The 22,336-nt window shown below is 54.7% G+C and overlaps 1 protein-coding gene across 1 annotated transcript in view; it reads right to left on the reverse strand.

The window, feature by feature from the left end:
• The window catches only part of PODXL (podocalyxin like), a gene marked incomplete at its 5' end in the record, with an annotated part of 45,389 nt that extends 24,198 nt beyond the window's left edge, over nt 1-21,191 (reverse strand). The window contains one exon of the mRNA XM_081283315.1: nt 20,468-21,191. Within this exon, the coding sequence (XP_081139441.1) occupies nt 20,468-21,191 (724 nt within the window). The remainder of the gene's footprint in view (nt 1-20,467) is intronic.
• Between the last annotated feature and the right edge of the window lie 1,145 nt (nt 21,192-22,336).

Here is a 22,336-nt window from a genome sequence, read left to right on the forward strand (position 1 = left end):
AGCTGCTGTCCTTCAGGATGGGTATGATCAAGGGGAGCACACAGACGGGAGAGAGGGACTCAAGCCTTCTGGTCCTGATCTGCCTCAGCCCCTGAGGCCCTAGGCACAGCACCTGGAAACTGTCTGTGAAGTGGGCTATGGTATTTAAGGACCCGCAAGATGTGGTTGCACTTCCTGACCCATGATTCATACTCGTAAGTCTGCTTCTGCTGCCACCTCGGAGCCACCCCACACAGCCACTGCGGAAGGCTTGCTCAGGGACCTCTCGGGGGCTTCAGGCAAAGCCTTTTCCGAGGACTGCCCAACCTCAACACATTTTGTTCCAGCAGGTCACCTGCTTGGTGAGCCCCTTCCTCCCCAGAGCTCCTGTCATCGGAAAGACACGGTGTGATGCTGTCCCAGGCTCGGCCAAGTTGCGCCCTTCCCAGTTCTCCAGGGCCCATTCTTTATTGCCAGGTTCTGGGTGGCAGCTGACAAAGACAGCAGAGAAGAATGGCCTGGGAGAGGGGCCCAGGCTCACTGCAGGCCCGCCTAGCACCTTCTCCAGGCCAGTACACCAGGGCTCCATTTCCCACTGTGTGCAGCCAAACACACACACACACACACACACACACACACACACACACACACACTCCCCTACCTTCATTCTGAAAGACGTGGTCTACCCGTCTCAGGTTTTATTATTTAAGTCAGCACCCCTCAGGGGGGTCTTTAGCACCCCTGTCTCCACACAGTCTGGCCTTCCTTCCTTCCCCACCACTCCCTCTCTGCTGAACGGAGCTCGTGTTATAATTTAGATATGAAGTGCCTCCCAAAGCTCATGTGTGATGCAATGCAAGGAAGCTTAGAGGTGAAATGATTTAAAATCTGCTGGTAGGTATTAACTGGGTGGTAACTAGGCAGATAGGTCGCGGCTGGAGGAGGCAAGTTCCGGGGCATTTACTGGTCTCTTTGGGGTATACACTTTGATCCAGGGGAGCCTGGCTTAGTCTCTTTCCTCCACCACCCTCTTCTGCCAAGATGTTCTGCCTCGCCTTGGGTCCAGGGTCATGGAGGCGGCCATCCATAGACTGAGCCCTCTGCAACTGTGAGCGCCAAATAAGCTTTTTCTACTCTGTGGTTCTTGTTGGGTCTTTTGGTCACAGTGATGAAAAAAATGACCAAAATAACTCAGTTCCTCCTACCAAAGGTCTTTCTGGACTCCCCTCCAGCCCAGTGCAGATCCTCTCCTCAGAATCTGTGTGTTCCAGGTTTCTGCTCTGGGGATCCCATTAGTCCTATATCCGCTTCCTAGAACCACTCATCTGTGGGCTTTAAGAAAGCTGGCTGGCCCCCTCCCGGCCTCCAGCTCCCACCCCCACCGCCTGCAGGTCCTCCTGGTGCGACGAGGTGGGCTCTGGTCTGGGGAAACAGCACCGGCAGAGGACCCCCTGGGAGAGAAGTCAGAGTGGGGGGCCGGGAACCTGGAACTGAGTCACCTCACTTCTGCCACCCAGCTCTGGCCATCTCCCAGGCTGCACTGAGCCTGGGTGGTGGCACTTGGATCCTCTCTGCCTTGTGGGTCCTTGCATTAGTTTCCTGTGGCTGCCATCAGTCACCATGAAGGCTTTCAGACAACAGAACTGTGTGATCCCCCCAGCACGTCTCTCTTCTGCCTTCTCTGGACAGCTTCTCTGGTGTGCCATAGGTCTCCATGTGGAAAATGGGGACATGGGACACTGCCCCTGGTGTGGCTCTCTATACCGTTTTTTTTTTTTTTTTTTTTTTAAGTATTAGGGATTAAACTCAAGGATACTCACCACTAAGCTACATCCCAGCTCTTTTTTTTTTTTATTTTTGAAACGGGGTCTCCCCAAGTTGCTGAGGGTGGCCTTAAACTTGTGATCCTCCTGCCTCGGCCTCCCAAGTTGCTGGGACTTCAGGTCTGCATCTCAGCGCCTGGCCTCTCTGTAACTATTTAAATGGCCCCCAGCTTGGGCTAAAGGCCCAAAGATGGGCCTGCTCAATTTCCTTGGCATAAGGGGTATGACAAATTGAATATGTCCTCCCTCCAAATTATGTCACAGCCCTTACCCTAAAGTGATGGAGTTAGGAAGAGGGGCCTGCAGAAGGTGATGAGGTTTAGTGGAGGCCTTGAAGGTGGGACCCCATGATGAGATTAATATCCTTTAAGAAGAGGAAGAACTTTGTCTTTGTCAGGTGACGTCACAGCAAGAAGACAGCCATTTCTAATCCAGGAGGCAGGCCCTCACCAGAACCCATCACAGTGATCAACTTCCAGTCTCCAAACTGACTAGAAAAATTCTGTTCTCTAGTTATTTGATACAGTATTTTGTTGTATTGTAACAAAACCTGAGCTCGCTACAGCAGGGGGGTCCTGGGTAGAGCCCATCAAAAGGGCAGCTTCCACTGTCTGGGGAGGGACGGGTCCCCAGTCCGCCCTCATCAGCCCCACCCAGGCTGAGTGTCAGGTAGACACATGTGGCCAGGGGTTCTGGCCCTGCTCCGCCCTGTCCCTTCCCGTTGTCCACTGTGTATTGGACCACACCCTTCGGCCCACCTCCCCGAGCAGCCCCCTCAGGGGGCTAGTCCCAGGCGTTCTTGAGATCTGGAACTGTTTGTCCCATCAGTAAGTTTCAGCTGGCCGGCCAGGCACCAACTCCCCAGGGCAGGGCCCTGTCCACCTACATCCCGAATGCCACTGCTGAGTGGGGACAGCTGAGTGACGCGAAGGCACCCTTCACCTGCAGGCCCTGGTTCACAACACTGCTTCCTCCTCAGGCCGCCATTCCTCCTGCTTCCCTGTCCTCTGCACCTGGGAGTGGAGGCACAGGGACCTGAAGTGCCCCGGCTCCAATCTGCCACATGTCCCTGCCTCATCTCCACAAAAATAGTGAGGACAGCAGGGAAGAACCCAACCACGGCTTCAAGCCCACCACTAACGGGGTGGCCAGGCAGGTGTCTCAATTTACTACAAGGGTCTTAACCTCCATCCTGCCTCCTCAGCTGTCCAAGTGGGCAGGGGTGTCCCCATAGCAGCCCACTCATACCTGTGAGCACCTGGAGCACAGCAGGTGCTCAGCTAACGTGGGCCACTCCCTGCAGAGCGGTGCCCAAGGGAGAGGGGGCGAGGCACCTCCACTCCCCAGCCCCCACCCCCGGCTCTGGAACAGGAGCCCCACTCCTGGAAGCTCACCCCCGCACAGGCCTTGGCCAGGGCAAGGAGGACCAGGCTTGTGCAGACCCCCTGGGCTCTTCCCTTCCAGGTTTCAGGAGAAGCCTGACTGATTTGAGGGAGAAAAGATGGCAGCCCCAGGGGGCGTGGTCCACGAAAGACTGAGACCAGGGACTGAGGCTGAATCTGCTGGCAGAAAGAAGAGGAAACCGAGGCCTGGGTGGGGCCTGGCTCCAGGAAGTCCGTCCTCCCCACCTCAGAAGCCAGGGGAGAGGGAGGGGTCGGCAGGGAAGGCCTTCCTGCCCCCCACCACCACCCAGACCCCAGGCCTGGCAGGGAAGGGCTAGTCAGCTGGGCCTCCGTCTGTCAGAGCTGGGCTCCCAGCTCCTGGGTCAGGGCCACGTGGGTAGGTGGCAGAACGGAGCAGGAGTGAGCAGCTCAGCCTTTCCTGGATGCACCTCTCTTAGGCCTGGGCTTCCAGTTCAGAGAACCGGAACTCACTCTCTTCTGCCTCTTCCCCCAACCCCCCACCTACCACCCGCACCCCTCTTAAGCAGTGTGGATGTTGATGAGACTCTGATAAGTGACTCCAGGGAAGACAGGGAACTAAAATGTATTAAAATAGGCCGGGCGCAGTGGCACACTCCTGTAATCCCAGCTGCTCGGGAGGCTGAGGCAGGAGGATGGCAAGTTCAAAACCAGCCTCAGCAAAAGCAAGGCATTAAGGCATTAAATAAATAAAATATACTGACCATCCCGAAGGGCCAGGTACTTCTGTCTAGTACCTCACTTAACTCTGAAAATGACAGGAGGTATGTGACGCGACGCCATTTTGAAAGTGAGGAGTCCCTGGGGCTAGAGGAAGGGGTGGGCCGTGTGTGAGGGGGGGCGACCTTCCTGTTGAGCAGGTGGAAGGTTTGCAGGTGGGTGCTGGCGATGGCTGGGAGCTGCTTACTGCACTGTCACCTAAAAGAGAAGTCAAATGGTACATTTTATGTTATGAATACTGGACCACAAAAAAAGTAAAGAAACCAAGGTGAAGAAAGGTCATCTGACCTATTCAACACCCAGCAAGTAGGCAATCGGGTCACTTTGGGGCACCAGCCTCAGTGAATGGCTTTTTTGCCTCTGCACCTGCATTGTGTGGGCGAGGAACTACCCCCTCAGTGACAACGTGACACAGTAAGGTACAACAAGCACTGGCAAACTGTTCTGTTGGTCTGTTTACTAGCTCGTCTAAGCTGCTCAACTTTGCCATTGCAAGCCCAAGGGCAATCACTGTCAGGTGAGGTACTGTCCCAATAAAACTTTATTCACAAATACAGGCAGCCAAGCATTCAATCATCTACTAACTTTTTTTGAGGGTGCGGTATATGAGGGGGGTGCCAGGGATTGAACTCAGGGACACTCAACCACCGAGCCACATCCCCAGCCCTATTTTGTATTTTATTTAGAGACAGGGTCTCACTTCACGGAGTTGCTTAGCACCTCACCATTGCTGAGGCTGGCTTTGAACTTGAGATCCTCCTGCCTCAGCCTCCTGAGCCGCTGGGATTACAGGCGTCTGCTAACCTTTGATATATAAGATCCCTCCGGGGTCTGGGGCTAGAAGCCTATTTCTATCCAGCTGCAACAAGTGCCACTCCTACTAGCCTATCATGAGAAGCCCAGCCACATGACAACAAATGGCAGACAATATGTCACCAACAAAGGAAACAACACCCCAAATGGTTACCTGTTCAAAAACAAATTAAAAGGCAAAAATATGTTCACGAATCTAAACATTCCACTTCCAGTAAGAGACATTAGCAGTGACCATGGCAAGATGGAGATCTTACAGAGGTGCCCTCCCCTCTGTGCATAGAGGTCACTGCTCAGGATTTGGGATGCAGAGGAGACTGTGACCAGCCCCCTAATATCCTGGGAACCTGCACAGCACCCAGTCTCAGTGGATGCCAATAAGTGTGTTCCAGGGACGGTGCCAACAGATGCCTCGCAGAAATGCCCAGTGCCAGCTGGTGTCGGGGCCGGGGGCTCACAGCAGCCAGGTCAGAGCACCCAGCTTGCTCTTCTCTTCCCTGCTCCTCAGTGGGTCCCTGCTTTTGGTCCCCACAGCAGCTCACCTGAGCTACCAGGCTGGAGCCTGATGGTGCGTATTGAGCATCTGCTGCCTCCACAAGTTCACGGAGGTCCTGGGAGAACATCCCCTTCCCATCCATCCATCCATCCATCCATCCGTGCTGAGGATGGCAGGCAAGTGTTCTACCACGGAGCCACCTCCCCAGCCCACCCACTTCATAGAAACAAAAACCAAAACCATTTCATTGACATTCAGAACACAGTGCACATCATAGCAAAACAGGGAGTGTACCTCAGAAGCCCACCCCAGGTTCCCGCTCCATCCCCCAGGATAATCACTATTCTGATACAAAGCAGCACGTTAGTTCTGTCTGTTTTTAAGTTCTGTATCAAGGACAGCCTGGTCTTCTTCAGTCCTCTGGCTCTGGTTTCAACCACCCAGTGTGGTCTGCACCCAGCGTGACTGGTTCTTCTCCACTTGGGGCCTGCTCGTGCTCAGTACAGCATTCTCCTCTGTGAACATGTCACTGGGAAGCATTCCACTGCTGATGGGCATCTGGGTGGCTTTTAATTTAGGGCCATTATGAATAGGGCTGCCATAAGCCTTGCAGACTCTGACTTTGGGGAACATCTATGTGTACTTCAAAGAGGTCAGTGTCAAGGCTGGGCAGGGCCCGGTGCTGTGGTCCTGCAGAGCGTGGGGTGAGATGGGGCGGGAGCCTGGTCCAGTGCACACTGCGCTCCAGCTCCAGTCGGCCTCACCCAGGGTCCCAGGCCATCCCTGCACAGGCAGCTCCATCTGCTCTGTGTGTCAGACCCACTTCCTGGAGGGCATCCGTCACTCTGGTGACAGGTACAGCAGAGCACTCTGGGGCCAGGGACTGCTCTCCAGCAGGCCACCCCTCCAGCTCAGCAGGCCTAGTTTCACATACTGCAGAAAGGGGTGGGGCTCCTGGACCTTTGCATGCCTTCTAGAAAATAATCAGAGGCCCAGGACTGGCAATGCCTCCCCATCCTGTTCCCCTCAGACCCTGTGACAGAGTAATGTACGACAGGGGGCAAACCCCACCCTCAGTCCCACCCCTGAGCCCCTGAGCAGGAAGCTGCTAAAGACATTCCTTGCATTGCTCACTAGTGTAATTCTGAGGCTGGAGGAGGAGAGGCAAGAGGAGAGCTTGGAATTCTGTCAATTGTGCCATCAAAGGCTCGGGCCCTGCTGCTACCTGGGGCTGAGTTCACCCTGCCTCCTCTGGCTCCTTTCCCCGCCTCTGCTCCCATCCTGTGCCCATGCCTGTCATGGATGGTCCCAACAAAAGGTGGGGGCCGAGTCCCCAAGGCTTTGTCCAGGGGCTGACGGAATGCCTGCCCAGGGAAGGGGCTGGGTCTTCCTGAGTTGGAAGGAGTGGACTCACCTCCTTAAAACAATACCCTTCCAGGGCCTCCTAATCCCTCCGCCTGCTGCAGACCATGTGAATCCTGATCTGTCTGGCCGGGCAGGGCGCCCAGGAGCAGCCAACCCACTGCCAGCAGGCGGGCAGGGGCAGGCTGGTGGCCAGCTGCCCCAGCTCCCCTCACCTGCCAAGACAGGCTGCCGGACAAAGGTCAGGACAACAGGACAGCACCAGGGGGAGGTGACAGAGTGCCCTTCGCCCTGTCTTCAGGTCAGTTTCACTGGCCACCTGTTTGTCTTGTTACACTTATGACCACTCTGGGAGCACAGGGCAGAGGTGTCAATGTGCTCTTGCTCACACACTGGAATTTCCTATGCATTTACCCGTTAAATATCTACCTCCATCACTGGCACTCTTCAACTTGACAGAGGCTTCCCACATTGGCCCAGACCCTGAGCCAAGTCCCTCCCTGTGAGGAGGTGTCTTTACTACATTCCTTGTGCAGACGGGAGACCTGGACTGGGGACACAGGTGAGTAGACCAGGGGGGACCCCATAGCCCAGGTCAGGGAGGCGGACTGTAATCCATCCCCTGGGAAATTCACAGGCTCCACTTCCACAGAACCTTCTCTCTTGTTCCCAGGGGCCACTCTGGGTTTGGAGGTGACGATCCCACTGCTGTGGAGGAGGGGACCTCTAGGCTGTCTAGTGCGCCACTTCCTCCCTCCCCGCACCGTGGCTGGGCAGGCAGCCCTCCTCCCAGGGGCGCCTGCTCTGCGACCTCGGGCACACACACACACTTCCAGAGCCATGGCGCGCACACATTTGGCACTGGGCTCTTCCCTTTGCAGTAAGTTCAAAAACAACCTTGGTAAATATTTTTCTGAGGGAGCACACTGTCATTCCCACGCCACCTCCCGCCTCCTGCAGCCATGAAAGGAGGCAGATGTGTAGTTTTCTCAGCAGCCCCAGGAAACCTCTAGAGGCCAGCCTCCACTGTGGGCCTGAAGCAAACAAGGGCCAGGGACCAGAGGGAAATCCCCACACTCACGGCTGTGGGATAGTCGCTGTCCAAACCCAGAGTGGCCTCTAGGAAAGAGCTGTGTGAACTGGAGCCCGTGAGTTTCCCAGGGAATGGCCAGCTCCCACCTGGTGGAAGCCAAAGGTCACGGCCACCAAGTATGGCTTTCCAAATTTCCAAACTCTGTGTGTTCTATCCTGGAGAGCAGTCTCTCCTTCCAGCAATAACACCTGTGTCTCCAGGCATGGGGGCGCACGCCTGTAATCCCAGCCGCTCAGGAGGCTGAGGCAGGAGGATCGCGAGTTCAAAGCCAGCCTCAGCAACAGCAAGGCACTGAGCAACTCAGGGAGACCCTGTTTCTAAATAAAGGGCTGGGGATGTGCCTCAGTGGTTGAGTGCCCCCGAGTTCAATCCCCAATACTCCTTCCAACAAAATAACACCTGTGTCCTTACTGCAGGATAATCCACAGTGGGGTGGGGGGATGTTCCCCAGGCTAAATACCTGTGTGCTCAGGGTAGGCTGGGGACTCATCTAGCTCTACCGCTATCACCCCGTTTACTCGGCAAAGTAAGAAAAATAAAGCCCAAACTCCATGACCCCAGCTCCCCCTGTTCCCAGTAGGTGAAGAAAACATGGCTGCCCGCCCCCCAGGGTGCACAAAATCTGGCTTTCTTTGGTGACTCCAGTGGAGTTTGGGGCCTGCTCTGGGGGAACAGAGGTCTGATGGGGAGGGACAGATGGGGGCGGAGGTGTTGCTTAAAAAGAACAAACAAACCAAGTGAATGGATATAACCAAACAATGGAGGACCGGCTCCCCCATCTCCAGGAAAGTTAAAGGCAGGTTCCTTTTAAACAAAGCCCAGTCTCACCCTGTTTGGGAGCCAGGGCCAGCCAAGGAAGCCGGCTTCCTATGGGCTCCACCTAGGAAGTGAATCAAGAGTCCCAGGCCAGCCCTGGGTGGAGCCAGGTGTCCAAAGAGCTTCACACTCATGACCTAAAAGTGGTCCAGGAGGCTCATGACACGTGTGTCTTTCTCCAGACACTGGGAAAACCCCTCTTAGCTTGGCGGTCAGGGAAGGGGCAGGCGAGCTTAGGTCACGTGAGACTATTTCTGAAAGCAGACCTGAGACTCCTACTGGGTGCAGGAGGGAGGGCAGCAGCTTCTTTCTCTTCTCCCTTTGGCCACTCCCAGGTCCAGAGCATGCAGGGGAAACTAAAGTGGACGGAGCCTACATAGAACCCTGAGAGGTGACCCTCGGTACGTAGTAAGTCCCCATCATCTTCCTGCCCTGGAGTCCCATCTGAAAGGTGGCAACAGTACCTCAGCGAGACCCCCCCTCAGCTGCAGCAGGCCAGCCCCACAGGACTCCGGAGACCATGGTCCAGGGAGCCTGCCTTTGTTTCTCTTAAGCCTGGTCCTTGTGGTACAGTGACAAGAGGCTCGAAGACACCCGGGTAGAAGAGCTGATACCAATGCCTCAGGATGGGGGAGGAGGGGACAGAGCCAGGCACGGAGCTACAGAGAGCGCAGGGCCATGCTGCGGTTGACTCCCAGCGCCCAGGATCCAGTGGCTGAATATGCTCCCTCTTCCTTCAAGGCCACAGGCAAGGGTATGGCGGGACACACCTGAACTTGGGAGGCTGGAGTAGGATTCCAAGTTCAAGGCCAGCCTCAGCATCTTAGCCACATATTGTTTCAAAATAAAAAAATACAGAGGACTAAGGATGCAGTTCAGTGGCAAGGTGTCCCTGGGTTTAGTCTCTAGTATAAGAAAGAAAGAAAAAATGTCAAAGGCTAGAGATGTAGACTGCTGAGTGTGGTACCAAGTGGGGGGGGGGGGGACTTTCCTCTCCATCCAGAACTAGGGGACCCTTGGCATCACTGATCCCACCCAGATAAGGGAGAGACGGCAATGGAGGGTCAGTGCTAGGTCACCCTTCCTTGGCCTCTATGTCCACCCTCAATGTGGCTGTGCTCTGGGGCACAATGCCCACGGACACCCGCCTTCCGCTCCTGCCTCTTCTCCTGGCCACTGGACACAGAGGGAGACGAAGAGGAGAGAGCACACCATGGGGCAGGGACACATGCCCTCCCACGTCATTCAGGACCTCAGGGTACCCCTGGCTGTCCCCAGCAGGCAACTGCCTCGAGGACAGCTTCCCCTCCAGCCACCCCTAAGAGCCTAGAGCATCAGCACTGTCTCCTCCTAGGTGTCCCCTCCCAGGTTACCTCCATCTGTGAACCCCGTCCACAGAGGAGGAAACAGGCCCGCAGAGGAGGCCTCTGACCCAGCATGTTCAAAGGGACCACCTCCTTCTGCAAACCTATTTTCTTTGTCTCCCTTCTCCGCAGTTCAAACCCCAGCTGGCATGGACCCTCCTGCGTTTCGTCCCCAGTACTGCCGCCAGTCCCCACACCCCACCTCACACCCTAAGCCAGGATACCAGGGGACCCCAGGAGCAATGATGGCTGGTGTGTGGACACAACTGCCTTCAAGCGCCTGTGGAATTCACGGGTGTGATTCTGTGGACAGGATCCGATTTCCAAGTTCTCCCAGGATCAGGGGAAAGATAAAATCAGGTGCCCTCAAAATGAGAAGCTACTTCATGGAGGGCTCTAAGTTGGGCCACGGAGCAAGAGTGCAGGCGACAGCACAGGCCTGGGGAATGGGTGCAGGTGACAGTACAGGGCCACTGCATTTGCCCAGAGTCACTCAGCAGCGCTCCCTAGGGCTGGGATGCAGGGCTGTACCTAGCTAAGCAAGAGACCCCCCTCACTCCTGTCCCACCTGGGGAGGGGTGCCCATGTGTTCACTGCAGCCAGACTGCGCATGCAAACTGGTGGCTCCCTGCAGCCACCGTGCGGCTCCCAGAACTAGGACAGCCTCGAGGCGGTGAGATGCATGCGTTCCTTGGGTCTTTGCTCGGTCAGCCCTGCTGAGCAGGCTATGGAGCGACTGCGGCAGGGCCAGGGCAGGGTGACAGCGTCTGCAGCAATCCACTGCTCCAGGCTCCTGGGGCAGCAGGCAGATGGCAGGATGATGGGACTCAGACTGAATTTAAAACAGAAGCTGTCAGGGTCAGGAACTCCAACAGCAGCAGGGGACAGAGGCACAACAGGAAAGAAGCAACCAACGAACCACAGAGATCAAACGTCAAAAGCACATTCACTCAGAGCCACAATTTTTTAAATAATACCTCCAACTTCTGTCTGAGAAGAAACACCATCGTTAACAGCCATGAGGGGACCACAGGCCTTGAATGTCACTGGACTCTAGTACTTCTAGTGGCCACAACCTCCCATGGGGATTCCTATACATTCCCAAAAGACCCTCTGAGGTTTCATTTTCATTTCAACAGGGTCTCACTTGGCCACCCCACCCAGACACATCCTTGGTGTGAGTTTCCAGTGGATGCTTTTTCAGTGTGGTCAGTGACACAGGGCTGTCTGTGTTTTAGCCTGTTAGCCCTGGGCAAACTGGGGCAGTTGGTCACTCTTCCCTCATGTGGGCATTTCCCCCCAAATGTCCTGGGGGCACCAGGGCTTCACAATGGTGGTCCAGAGGACATTAATAGCCAGGCATGGTGGTGCACACCTGTAATCCCAGAGGCTCAGGAGGCTGAGGCAGGAGTTTGAAGCCAGCCTCAGAAATGTAGGGAGGCCCTGTCTCAAAATAAACCATAAAAAGAGCTGGAGAAGCCAAATATGGTGGCACATGCTTGTAATCCCAGTGCCTAATCCCAGTGCCTTGGAAGGCTGAGGCAGGAGGATCACAAGTTCAAAGCCAGTCTCAGCAAAAGTGAGGCACTAAGCAACTCAGTGAGACCCTATTTCTAAATAAAATACAAAATAGAGCTGGGATGTGGATGTGGCTCAGTGGTTGAGTGCCTCAGTCAATCCCCAGAACCCATCCCCCACACACAAAAAAGAGAGAAAATAGGGCTGGGGATGTGGCTCAGTGGTTAAGTGACCCTGAGTTCAATCCCCAGTACCCAAAACAAGGAGAGGATGTGGCTCAGTGCTAGAGCACCCCTGGGTTTAACCCCTGGTACCAAAAGGACAAAACAAATAAAAACCAGGATGTTAATCTACCATCTAGAGAAACACGCGTGGCCCCCTGGTTAAAGTGAATTGGAGAACATTTTAATACTGGCTCTCTGCAAACCAGCACCACTGTTGGGCCTCAAGCCCCAGGTTAAAGGTAGCAACAGCCCTACTCAGGGGCATCTCAGGGCATAGAAGACCTCAATGTGCACTGGCCTTCCAAGAAGGGGAAGAGCAGAGGGCATTTCCAAACTCTTGGATCTGTTTCCTTTTATTTGGATAACAATTTTTTACTCATGTATCAATCATTCATGGAGAGCCTATGAAAATCCTGAGGAGTACTACTGTTCTTCTTGGACAGCTGGGTATGCAACTTGCTTTACAGAGCATAAAAGTAAAGCCAGAAACCCATATGGGGGCTGGGGTTGTGGCTCAGTGGCAGAGCGCTTGCCTAGCATGTGTGAGGCACTGGGTTTGATTCTCAGCACCACATATAAATAAATAAAGGTCCATTGACAACTAAAAAAAAAAAAATTAAAAAAAAAAAGCCCATATGGGTTGGGTGCAGCATCACACACCTGTAATCCCAGTGACTTGGGAGGCTAAGGCAGCAAGTTCAGGGCCAGTTTCAGCTACTTTGCAAGACCCTGTGTCAAAATAAAATATAAAAAGAAGCAAGGATGCAGCTCAATGGTAAAGTGCCCCTGGGTTCAATCTCCTGCATCAAAAACAAAAAGACCCCAAAAGCACAAAATCTGACTATTTGGGTAAACCAAGGCATAGAGCAAGGTCCCCCCCAGGTTTGTGCAGATCTGTGAATACTTCCCACCTTCCCTTCCTAGCTCCCTCCCACTTCTCTGTAAGTAACTACTCCTTTCCCTGGTCCACATTAGATTGTAGTTTCAGGTACCTCCTCCCTGGCCGCCCCCTCCCTGAAGAGGAAACTGTGGAGCTGGCTGCAGAAGAGCCACCGTCCCCCTTCACTGTTCCGCCTCCGACTGGCTCCTTGACATCACTGGGGATCTGGTGCCTTAGTCCAGGTGGAGTCAGTCGTTGCCAGGAAGGAAGCTGCTTGGAGGAAGGGAGAGGGAGATACCTGGACCTTTGAGCAGGTCAAGGTGTGCAGCAGGCCTGGCCAGAGGAGCTCAGAGGCATTATGGGAGCACTGGTCCAGCGGGGGGAGGGCCACGGAATGTGAGACAATAGTGAACCATGTGATGGCACAACCTCAGGACTGTAGGAAAGGGGCGCAGGCTGGGAAAGCCTCGTGACTCAATGCCCAAAGCGGAGAGCAGCGCCCCCTAGAGCTGGGTGAGATGCACTGGTGTGGGGACTGGGAGAGGTGGGAGCACAGCCTGGCTGCCCTCATCAGGGACTTAGGTCTGCAATTACCGGTCCCCCAAGTGACTGGCCATGGAGCAGTAACCAAATGGTAAAGGACCTCAAAGGAGAAAGCCTGAGCCTTCAAGGTCACAGGGGATACTCCACCATGGCTTAGAACCTCGCTTTTGCTGAGGCTGGTTTTGAACTCACGATCCTCCTCAGCCTCCTCAGCCTCCAGAGCTGCTGGGATTACAGGTGTGGGCCACTGTGCCTGGCTCTTCTCTTCTTTTTGACAGTAGCACTTTTTTCTCAAAGGTACTCTTCATGGAGACGCACAATTCAGAACAGGGAAGGGTAGGGCTGCACCCAGTGGGTGGACATGAACCCTGCCCCTGAACTGTCCTACTCTTACACTGCCCCCAAGAGTGCACCCCAAGGTCTCAGTGGCACCTCCACAATACACCTTCACCAGGAGGTAAAGTCACCTGCTCCCAGCGGCTCTCACCAAGGGTGCAGAGACCCAACTCCTCAGAAGGTGTCTCCCTGGGCCCTGACCTGGCCCACATGAGGGTAAGAGGAGAATATGGGACTCAGGGACATTTCTTCCCTACCCAGAGGCCCACGGGGAAACCTAAGTTGTTCAGTGCCTGCCCTGGGCAAGGCCTGGCTCATGGGGAGTCCCCAGGGCCCTGGCTGGAGCTCAGGGCTGAGGGACCAAGAGGGAGAATCCAGGTTCTGCCTCCTCAGTGCCACGAGGCCAGAGCCTGAATACTGGGCAAAGCTGGGCAGAGCTCAACCAAAGCGGGCCTCAGCCCATGGAGGAGGCTGCTCACTGTTACCCTCCTGCAGGGGTGGAGTTGACCTGGCTACCACGGGAGGACTGAGGGCAGCCAGAAGCCCAAAGTGTTCAGGGACCAGCTCTGTGGTAGCGTTTGCCAATCATCCACTCCAATATCCACTGTCTGATGTTCCTTTCTAACTGAGCCATTGATTTTTGGTGAGGTATTTAGGTACCTGAAATAAAAAATTACTCTAAGGAAAGTTCTCTTTCCTGCTTCCCTTGCAGCTAGATGTGGACATGTAACTAATTTCTGTTCAACAAAACCTAACTTGTGTGTGGTTTTTAGGAGAAACCCTCCAAGAGGGAGCTGCAGCCTTCTTGTTCCTCCCTTTTTCCTGAGATAGGACCCCAGAAGCCATTCTGGGCCATGAGGCTTTATGTTAATCATGCAGAAGCACCATATCAGCCCTCTGAACTCCCATTACATGAGAAATGTAACTTCTGTCTTGTTTAATCCACTGCTTATTTTTTTAACTATTTTTTATTTTTAGGTGGACATAATATCTTTATTTTTATGTGGTGCTGAGGATTGAACCCAGTGCCTCATGCATGCTAGGCAAGCACTCTACCACTGAGCCACAACCCCAGCCCCCCCTCCTGCTGGTTTTTAATTACTATAAGCAGCCAAATCAAGTCCTAGTAAACAGCAGCCCTAATACTCCACTGAGGGACCCTAAGCCTGAGCCTGCTGCACAATCCATAGCCCTCCTTCTGCCAGGAGTCTCCTGCATGCTTTCATGCCCACCACCCATTCCTCTTGAGACCCAGGGGCAGCCCTGCTTGCCACCTCCTCTCTTCATCTAGAGTCAGGTCAAGAAAAGAAGTTCCTGCCCCCGTGGAATCTACAGTCTAATGGCGGGCAGGGGGCCGGTAGGGGAAACAGAAAGAAATGCACAGACATCAGGTAAAAGTAGCTAGGGAGAAAATAAAGCAGAGTACAGACACAGGGTGTGTGGAGGGAAGAGTTTTCCGCAAAGCGGCCCTGGAAGGCTTTTCTGAGAAAGTGGCCTTCAAGCAGAGGTAGAAAAGAGGAAGCCCTGTGGACACCTGGGAGAACAGCTGGTGGTATGGGGTATGCAAGCCCAGGTCTGTGCTCAGCTTCCCCCTCTGGACTGGGCGGTGAGAGATACGTATGCAATGGCAACCTGGTGCCAGCCCAGGCGAGTGCACAGGGGCTCCTCCATCATCCTGCCGAGCAGGCTGACATGGGAATCAGGCTGGATGGAGACTGTGGGACCTGGTGTCTCAGACCAAGCTCTTGTGCATTTCAGCCAGGTGGCTGTGACCTCACGCGGAGCCAATCACAAGTGCCCCCTCATTAGGCCTGGCCTTGCCACCACTGTCCCATCTATCCCAACCAAGGTCAAGCAGCTGGAAGGTTAGAGATCAGACGTGTTGGCCCAGGTCTCCAGGGACCTGGTTCTGGGAGGGCTCCCTGCACCCCAAACCAGGCCTGAATGCAAGCCACACTCAGCCACTCCTCAGAATTCTCCTCCCCTGGGCTGAGGCACGCAGCCTTCCGGCCATGACAATTGGCGGACGGGGTGCCACCCCATGCCCTGGCCCTAGGGAAGTGCGAGGTGGCTGACCTGAGGGGAATAAGGCTACAAAGGAAGAGAGGGTGGTGGTAGTATGTGTCAGGGAGAGGGGTGGGAACACAGGGAGGAGAGAAAGGACTGGTGGCCCAGAGGCCAACTCCAGCTGCGGGGGGTTCTGTCTGGCCACTGCTGTGGTGGTACAGGGTGGGGTCAAGGCTGAGACCACCTAAGAGCTGGGGATGTGGAACGCGAGAGCAGGGGCTGCTCCTGAACTTGCAGGTGGCTCTGTATTTGTGTGCTGATTATCCCCTAGCAGTTCCTGACCACCTACTTACTGCAGGCACTGTGGACACTGCAGGCTTACAGGCCTCGATGGGAGAGAGAGACTCAGTCACAAGGCACAGCAGCCAGGAGCTCTTGGGGAGCTTAGCTCTAACCCGGTGGCCCCAAGCCTCAGTTTACCATGATGGTGGAGGGGTGGGGAAAGATTTGCACAATCTAGAAATTTCCTCATTACTGCGATTCTCCCAGGAGAGGACTGGCCCTGAGACAGGCTCCGTGTCTAGTTAGACAGCTGCCCACACCTGTACACACACATCTGGGAGCCACCAGGAACTCTGGGCAAGTGACCCACTTTGCTGGCTTGTTCTACCTCAACTGGAAAAGGAGCAGGTTACAGCAGATGACTTCCAGAAGGCTCCGCAGCTCGAGAGCTCTGTGCCCTATGGCTGTCAGGCCCATTTAGAAATGGTCCGGAAATCACCCTTTGCCAACTGGCTTCCATTCTGAACAGCCAGCAGGCTGCTGCGGGGAGGAATCTTATGGGAAATCCTACTGCAAATATGAAGAGGCTCCTCGAAATAGATCTGTGATGTAGATTTTCCCGAAGGCTTTTCTTACAGAGAGAATACCTTTGTCTTAGGCGGCCCCTGAGTGTCAGCATCCCAGATCTGCTACTTCTTCTGATCTTCTAACGGCCCAACAAGGGTATGGGACACATGATAAAAGAGAGATCTGTCCAAATCCATGGCGTTCCAGGGAACAGGACGTGACAGGAAGCCCCACCAGCCGAGCTCCTTGCCTTGCCTCACACCCCGTGGGCACAAATAGGAAACGACTGGAGCTGAGGAAAGAGCTTTTGGCCCCAGGTCTGCAGAGTCCCCAGGGGGCTCAGGCTCAGGCTGGCGTGTGAGGGGCAGGGAACAGCCTCTTTGTCCACTTCTATGGGAGCCACTTCCACTCCAACTAGAGCGCAACCTGGCATTCCCCAGACCTGAAGAGGGCCCTGAGGCCGGAACGGCCACTTTCCCGAGGGGTAAAGGGCATTGACCTCCCCTTCCCGAGAAGGGCCTGAGCTGTAGACAGGGCTCCTCAGACCTCCTGCCTGGAGTCTGGGGTTCTGAGCGAAGCACTGAACTGTCCTTCTCGCAGCCACCCTGTCACGGCAGCCCCAGTTCCAAGCCCACAAGCCCTGGTGCCCAGCAGCTGCTCCTGCCAACTCTGGCTCCTGCAGAAGGAGCCCACCTGCCAGGTTCCACCGCCCAGGACTCAAGCTGGCCGGGGCGCCCCTTGCAAGAGCCGAAGCCAGGGGCTGGGGGCAGTCCAACAATCCAACACGAAAAACTCCCAAGTCGGTGGAGACGAACACGGAGCTGACCCCACCCTTGAGGACCATGGAACACCATGGAACACCGTGCAGTTCCATCTAGGACACCCCCAGCCCTCCCGCCCTCCCGCCCAGGCCAACTCTAACCCCAGAGGGCCCCTTCCTCCTTCTCCTCTCAGCTTCCTGAGGGCAGAGGCATCAGAATCAGTGGCTTCAAAGTGGATTCCTCAGAGAAAGGCAGGCGCGGGAGCAGCCTGCAGGGTTCTCCCCACACCTGTGGATTGCCTGATCTAGGCCCAGGGTGACCCCTAGGGACCCTTCCTGGGATGCGTGGCTGCTGGCCTTCCCCTCTAGATCTAGCCACACTGCCACCTGGTGCCAGTGTCTTTCTGACGCTCTCCCCTACGGCCTGGCCTGACCCAGGTCTGCTCACTCCTGCCTGACCCCTCTCCCACTCAGTGCACCTCCCGCCACCTCATCCCATGGAACCTTCTCTCCAGCTCTGACAGTTCAATTCTCCCCAAAGCCCTCCTGAAGTTCACTGACCCCACCTTAAGATTTCCCATCATATTCCCTCCTAACCTGCATCTCCCCCACATCCTACAATTAATTTCCCCTCCGTCAGCCTGGGAGGATGTCTCCCAGCTCAGGTTAGCGCTGTTTACATCAAAATCCCTATATGAAAACTTTCCCTCCTCACTGGGCATGGTGGCCTGTAATCCCAGGAGGCTGAGGAAGGAGGATTGCCAAGTTCAAAGTCAACCTCAGCAACTTATGGAGGCCCTAAGCAATTCAGCTGTCTCTTAAAAAAAAAAAAAAAAGAAAAGAAAAAGAAAGAAAGAAAGAAACTGTTTAAAAAGGCTGATGATGTGGCTCAGTGGCTACGTACCCCCAGGCTCTTGCCTAGCATGTGTGAGGCACTGGGTTCGATCCTCAGCACCACATTAAAAAAAAATAAGTTAAAAAAAAAACAAAACAAAGAAAAAGAAAACCTTCCCTTCTTCCCCAGGGGTCCCGACAGGCAATCTTACCCCTCTTTCCCAGGGGTCTCCCTCTCCTCCACTGGGCTTCTGTTTCTCTCACTGTGTACAGACTACACCCACAATCAGCAGAATCCTGATGCTTGAGGTGCCTCAAACTGATCAGCGCTCAATAATCAGACTTTATTAATCATCACTACTTTTGCTGCCCAGGAGCTGAGCACAGAGCCAAATCTGTCCAGGTTGTCACCGACAGGGCAAATGCGAGGCAGGTCTGCAGTCACTTTACAGGAGGAAACTGAGACTCAAAGAGGTTCACTATCCACAACCACATAGGTCATCTGACCCTAAGTCTGACCCCTTTCTTGTGCCCAGAATTTACCCATCAAACGCCTATCAGAGTGTGGGTGTTTCATCAGGCTGTTCTTTCAGCAGCTTGGAGAACACGGAAGCCCAGAAACCTTATAATGGGGAAACGAGATCCCTTCCATTTTTATTCTATCTCACATATAAGAAAACTCAGGTTTGGAGGTATGACTTGCAACATCAAGAGGATATCAAAGCAAAAGGCCCAGGGCTTAATGCTGTTTACCTTGGAGACCCCATGATCCACCTGTATGGGAAGGTAAGCTTGAGAGACAAGCTTAGTTAGGAGACTCACCACTGTAAACCAGTTGTTTTGCATCAAATCACAGAATTCCAGGGCTCATGCCAGTTCACTGAAAACAGCCTGATGGAGCCTCCCCAGCTCCCTGGTGTGCACATTGGCGACGGCAGCAGCAGCAGCCCCCCTGCCACTGTGCACTGCTCAAGCACCTCACACTGTAATAATGGCATTGGGGGGACTGAGCACCCAGGGCTGGGAAAAGCCAGGCACACTGAAAATAAACATGGCAGTGTTTGTGGTGGGGTGTGGGGGTTATGGGCATTTTTGTGTGTACATATCAAGCTCCCACCATGGCTCACCTCTATCCTGGGCTTGGGGAGGGTTTGTGGCAGTATAATCTGAAGCATCTCCCTCTTCAAGAAAGAACAGTGGGGGTCTTAGCTCAGAAGCACCATGAACTAAGCTATCTGGCTTTAAGGTAGTGCTAAAAGCCTCCCTCCTCCGACAGGGTTGCAAGCGACTACCTCAAGAACAGGGCTAAGGGGAACCAACACCCTCCAGCAACTCCTCAACCCTGAGGGTTGTGCAAATCTGCAGAGACAGCCATCCTAAAAATTCCTCACAATGTGCCCCCTCCTGCAGGGGCATATACCCTATCCGATTGGGGGTGGCCTTCCATTTCAGACCAGGCTAGAGTCCAAAGCCATCCAACCACTGGAAGCCTGCATGATGTGAATGCCAGCCCTCCCGCACCTCCAAGGTTTGCTGAGATGCTGAGGAAACATTGTACTGCCATCTCATTGTCCCTCCACCGAATCTAGTCCCAAACGCAAGCACCTGCAGCAGCAGAGTCCCTTCCCTGTATGGACTGTCACCAAAGTCATCCTGTCTGCTTTCCACTCTTTCTCCCTGCAAACAAGTGCTAAGGTGACAATAATATGAACCCTGCCTTTCTCTTGGACTGAGTCTGTGGCCATTTGCAGGGGCTTTGGGACACCTGCTATGGTTGGGTTTGCAGCCATTGTTGTCTCTCCAAAAGAAAGTAACACTTTGCTTTTAGAAGTAACACAGTGGGGGTGTCCCTGAGATGCAATTCTCTCTTTCATATAAGCCTGTACAATCTCTAAGGTGTATGTAAGAGCAGCTCAATCCTCTTTCAGGAGAGAAGTTCCTGTTTTCACAAAGGGGCTAGAGGGAGTCCCACCACTCTGGCTATGCACTGAGAAGGGATCTGTTCCTTTGGCAACAGGGCGGCAAGGTCCCCATTCAGACCAGTGATTCTGGGACTGTGGAAGGTCCACTTACTCTCTTCTACCAGCTCCAACAAGGGCTCAGGTGGGTCGAGCCTGCACACCCGAAGAAATCCGTGAGCCAGAAAGCCACCGCCCGCGTGGGCCCATACTGGAAGCTTATCACCTGCTTTAGGGACTTCCTCGTGAATGCTTAGCAAGCCGCTTTGCCTAGAATCAACGACTGCCAATTCTGTCCCTTACCCGCTCCAACACAAGAAGGAAGCGTAATCCGACCCTGAGGGTCCCGCGGTAGCGTGGAGCCTCGCTATGCCCAAAGTTTCCCTTCTCTTCCCCGTAAACCCATTCAGCTTCGGGGCGCCCGTTTTGCCACTGCACGCTCCAACGCCCGCTCCAGGAAAGGCTGAGCTAATCCACGCTCAAGGCATCTGAGGCGTTCTGGGTTTGGAGGGGGCGTGGATGTTGCAAGGTCAGGCTCTGCGTGTGGCCCGGGCGCACAGTGGCTGCTCGGGGTCGGACCACGCGGCGCAGCGGGTTTCCCTGTAGCCCTGCCGGGCCGGGGGAGTAGGAGCCCTGCACGGGTCTCAGCGGAGCCTGGGCTGGCTACTCACTGTCATTCTGGGAGAGCGACGCCGGCGGCAGAAGCAGCAGCAGAAGCAGCGCGGAAAGCGCCAGCGCGGAGCGCATCGTGCCCTCGCCTCCGGGCCCGAAGCAGGTGGTTGCGGGGTTGGCGCTGGGTCTGTGCGTCTGGAACGTGGGCGCCGCTCTGGGAGGCCTGGTGGTGGCTCCCAAGGCCTGGCGGTGGCCCCGCACTCTGGAGTCGTGCTCCGGCGGCCCCTCCTCCCTGCCGCAGAGCCGGGTTGGGGCGCAGAGCCAGCGGTAGAGGAGCAGCGGCGGCTGCGTCCGGGCGGTGTCTGAGCGTTTGCTGCTCCGCCGGCGGCTGCGGCGACTCCCGCCCGGTCCCGTCCGCGCCGGCCTCTGCCCCCTCCCCCAGGAGCGCGCCAGCAAGCCGCAGCGGGGCCGGGCGGGGCGGTGGCTGGGCGGGCGCTGGGCCGCGAACAATGAGCAGAGGAGGAAACTCCGCCCTGGAGCGCAGCGGGAGGGGGAGCGCGGGCGGGCGGCCCGTAGCCAGAGGGTGCGTGTGTGTGCGTGTGCGCGAGCGCGTGGGGGTGGGGGGTGCGGTACTGCCGGGGAGTTCCCGCTGGGCAGCCTGCCCCGACGCTGGGATATCCTGAGCAGTTTTTGGAGGGACCTAATGGGATCTCCCACACCTCCCGGACCCCAGGAAGTCTTAAGCGAGGCAGACCCCCAGCCCTCAGTGTGAGCTAGTGGCATCGCGTGCAGTGGCACATGCTGCAGCTACGCCCAGGAAGAGCGTCTTCCACTAGGCAGGTGGAATTCACCTGCAGGCGGCCCGATCCCGCACGACCTCTGAGCAGATGTGTGGTGCAGGATGCGCACCCGGCAATCTGGATCAATTTATTGCTTAATCTCTCCAAGCCAGTGTTCCTCCCTGTGAAATGGGTGATGGTTTTTTAAAAGGCAAGATTTTTAGGGACTAATATATGCCAATCTGTGTTCTAAGTGCTTATATTCGTTAATTCACTTGTTCTCACAACAGCCCTATTTTAAGCTTTAATTTTAAGACAGGGAAATTGAGTCAAAAAGAAGCTAAGAAATTTGTTCCGGATCACATAACTGGTAAAGTGGCAGACTGCCTCTGAGAGTAGTTTGGGGAAATGCTTTGTACGGTACCTGTCATGTAATAATTACTCAATAAGACTTAAGTTATTCTTGCTGTATTTAAAAAAAAAAGCAGTAATAGGGGCTGGGGTTGTGGCTCAGTGGTAGAGCGCTTGCCTCACAAATGTGAGGCACTGGGTTCGATCCTTAGCACCACATAAAAATAAATAAACAAAATAAAGATATTGTGCCCATGAATAACTAAAAAAAATTCGGAAAAAAAATTAAAAAGCAGTAATAGAGACTTAGGGCTTTGGAGTCAAACCAAACTTGGGCTCAACCCTAGGTGTGCCAACTTATTCTCTTCATCCAAAAACTAGGGATGATAACACCTACCTCCAAGAGATTTAAATATGATAATGCAGGAAAAGCGCTTAGCCCAGGGCCAGGAACACGGAAACCCTCAAAGCTACAAGCAGCTCGTGTTCACCGTGAGGATGAGAGAAATTGGCAAACTCGGGGATAGGGAGTGGGAGTTGGAGAATTCTATAAAGGCGAGTTTACCCAGCGAAAGAACAAAGAAGCCACCCGCTTCCCCAACGTCACCCTACCCCCCCCACACACACACAGCTGCATTTAAAAAACAAAAATACTGCTTTGGGGGGTGCAAACCTAGTAACCTGCTGCAAAGTAGGCACTACAGTGTCGCCCGGATGAAGAGCTGCAGGGGGAGGGGGGATTAACACTGGAATCGGGGAAGGCGTAAATTTGTCTCACGTGACTCCTGGGTTGCTAAT

Source organism: Spermophilus citellus (assembly GCF_964194105.1).
Source record: "Spermophilus citellus genome assembly, chromosome: 3".
Lineage (NCBI taxonomy): Eukaryota > Metazoa > Chordata > Mammalia > Rodentia > Sciuridae > Spermophilus > Spermophilus citellus.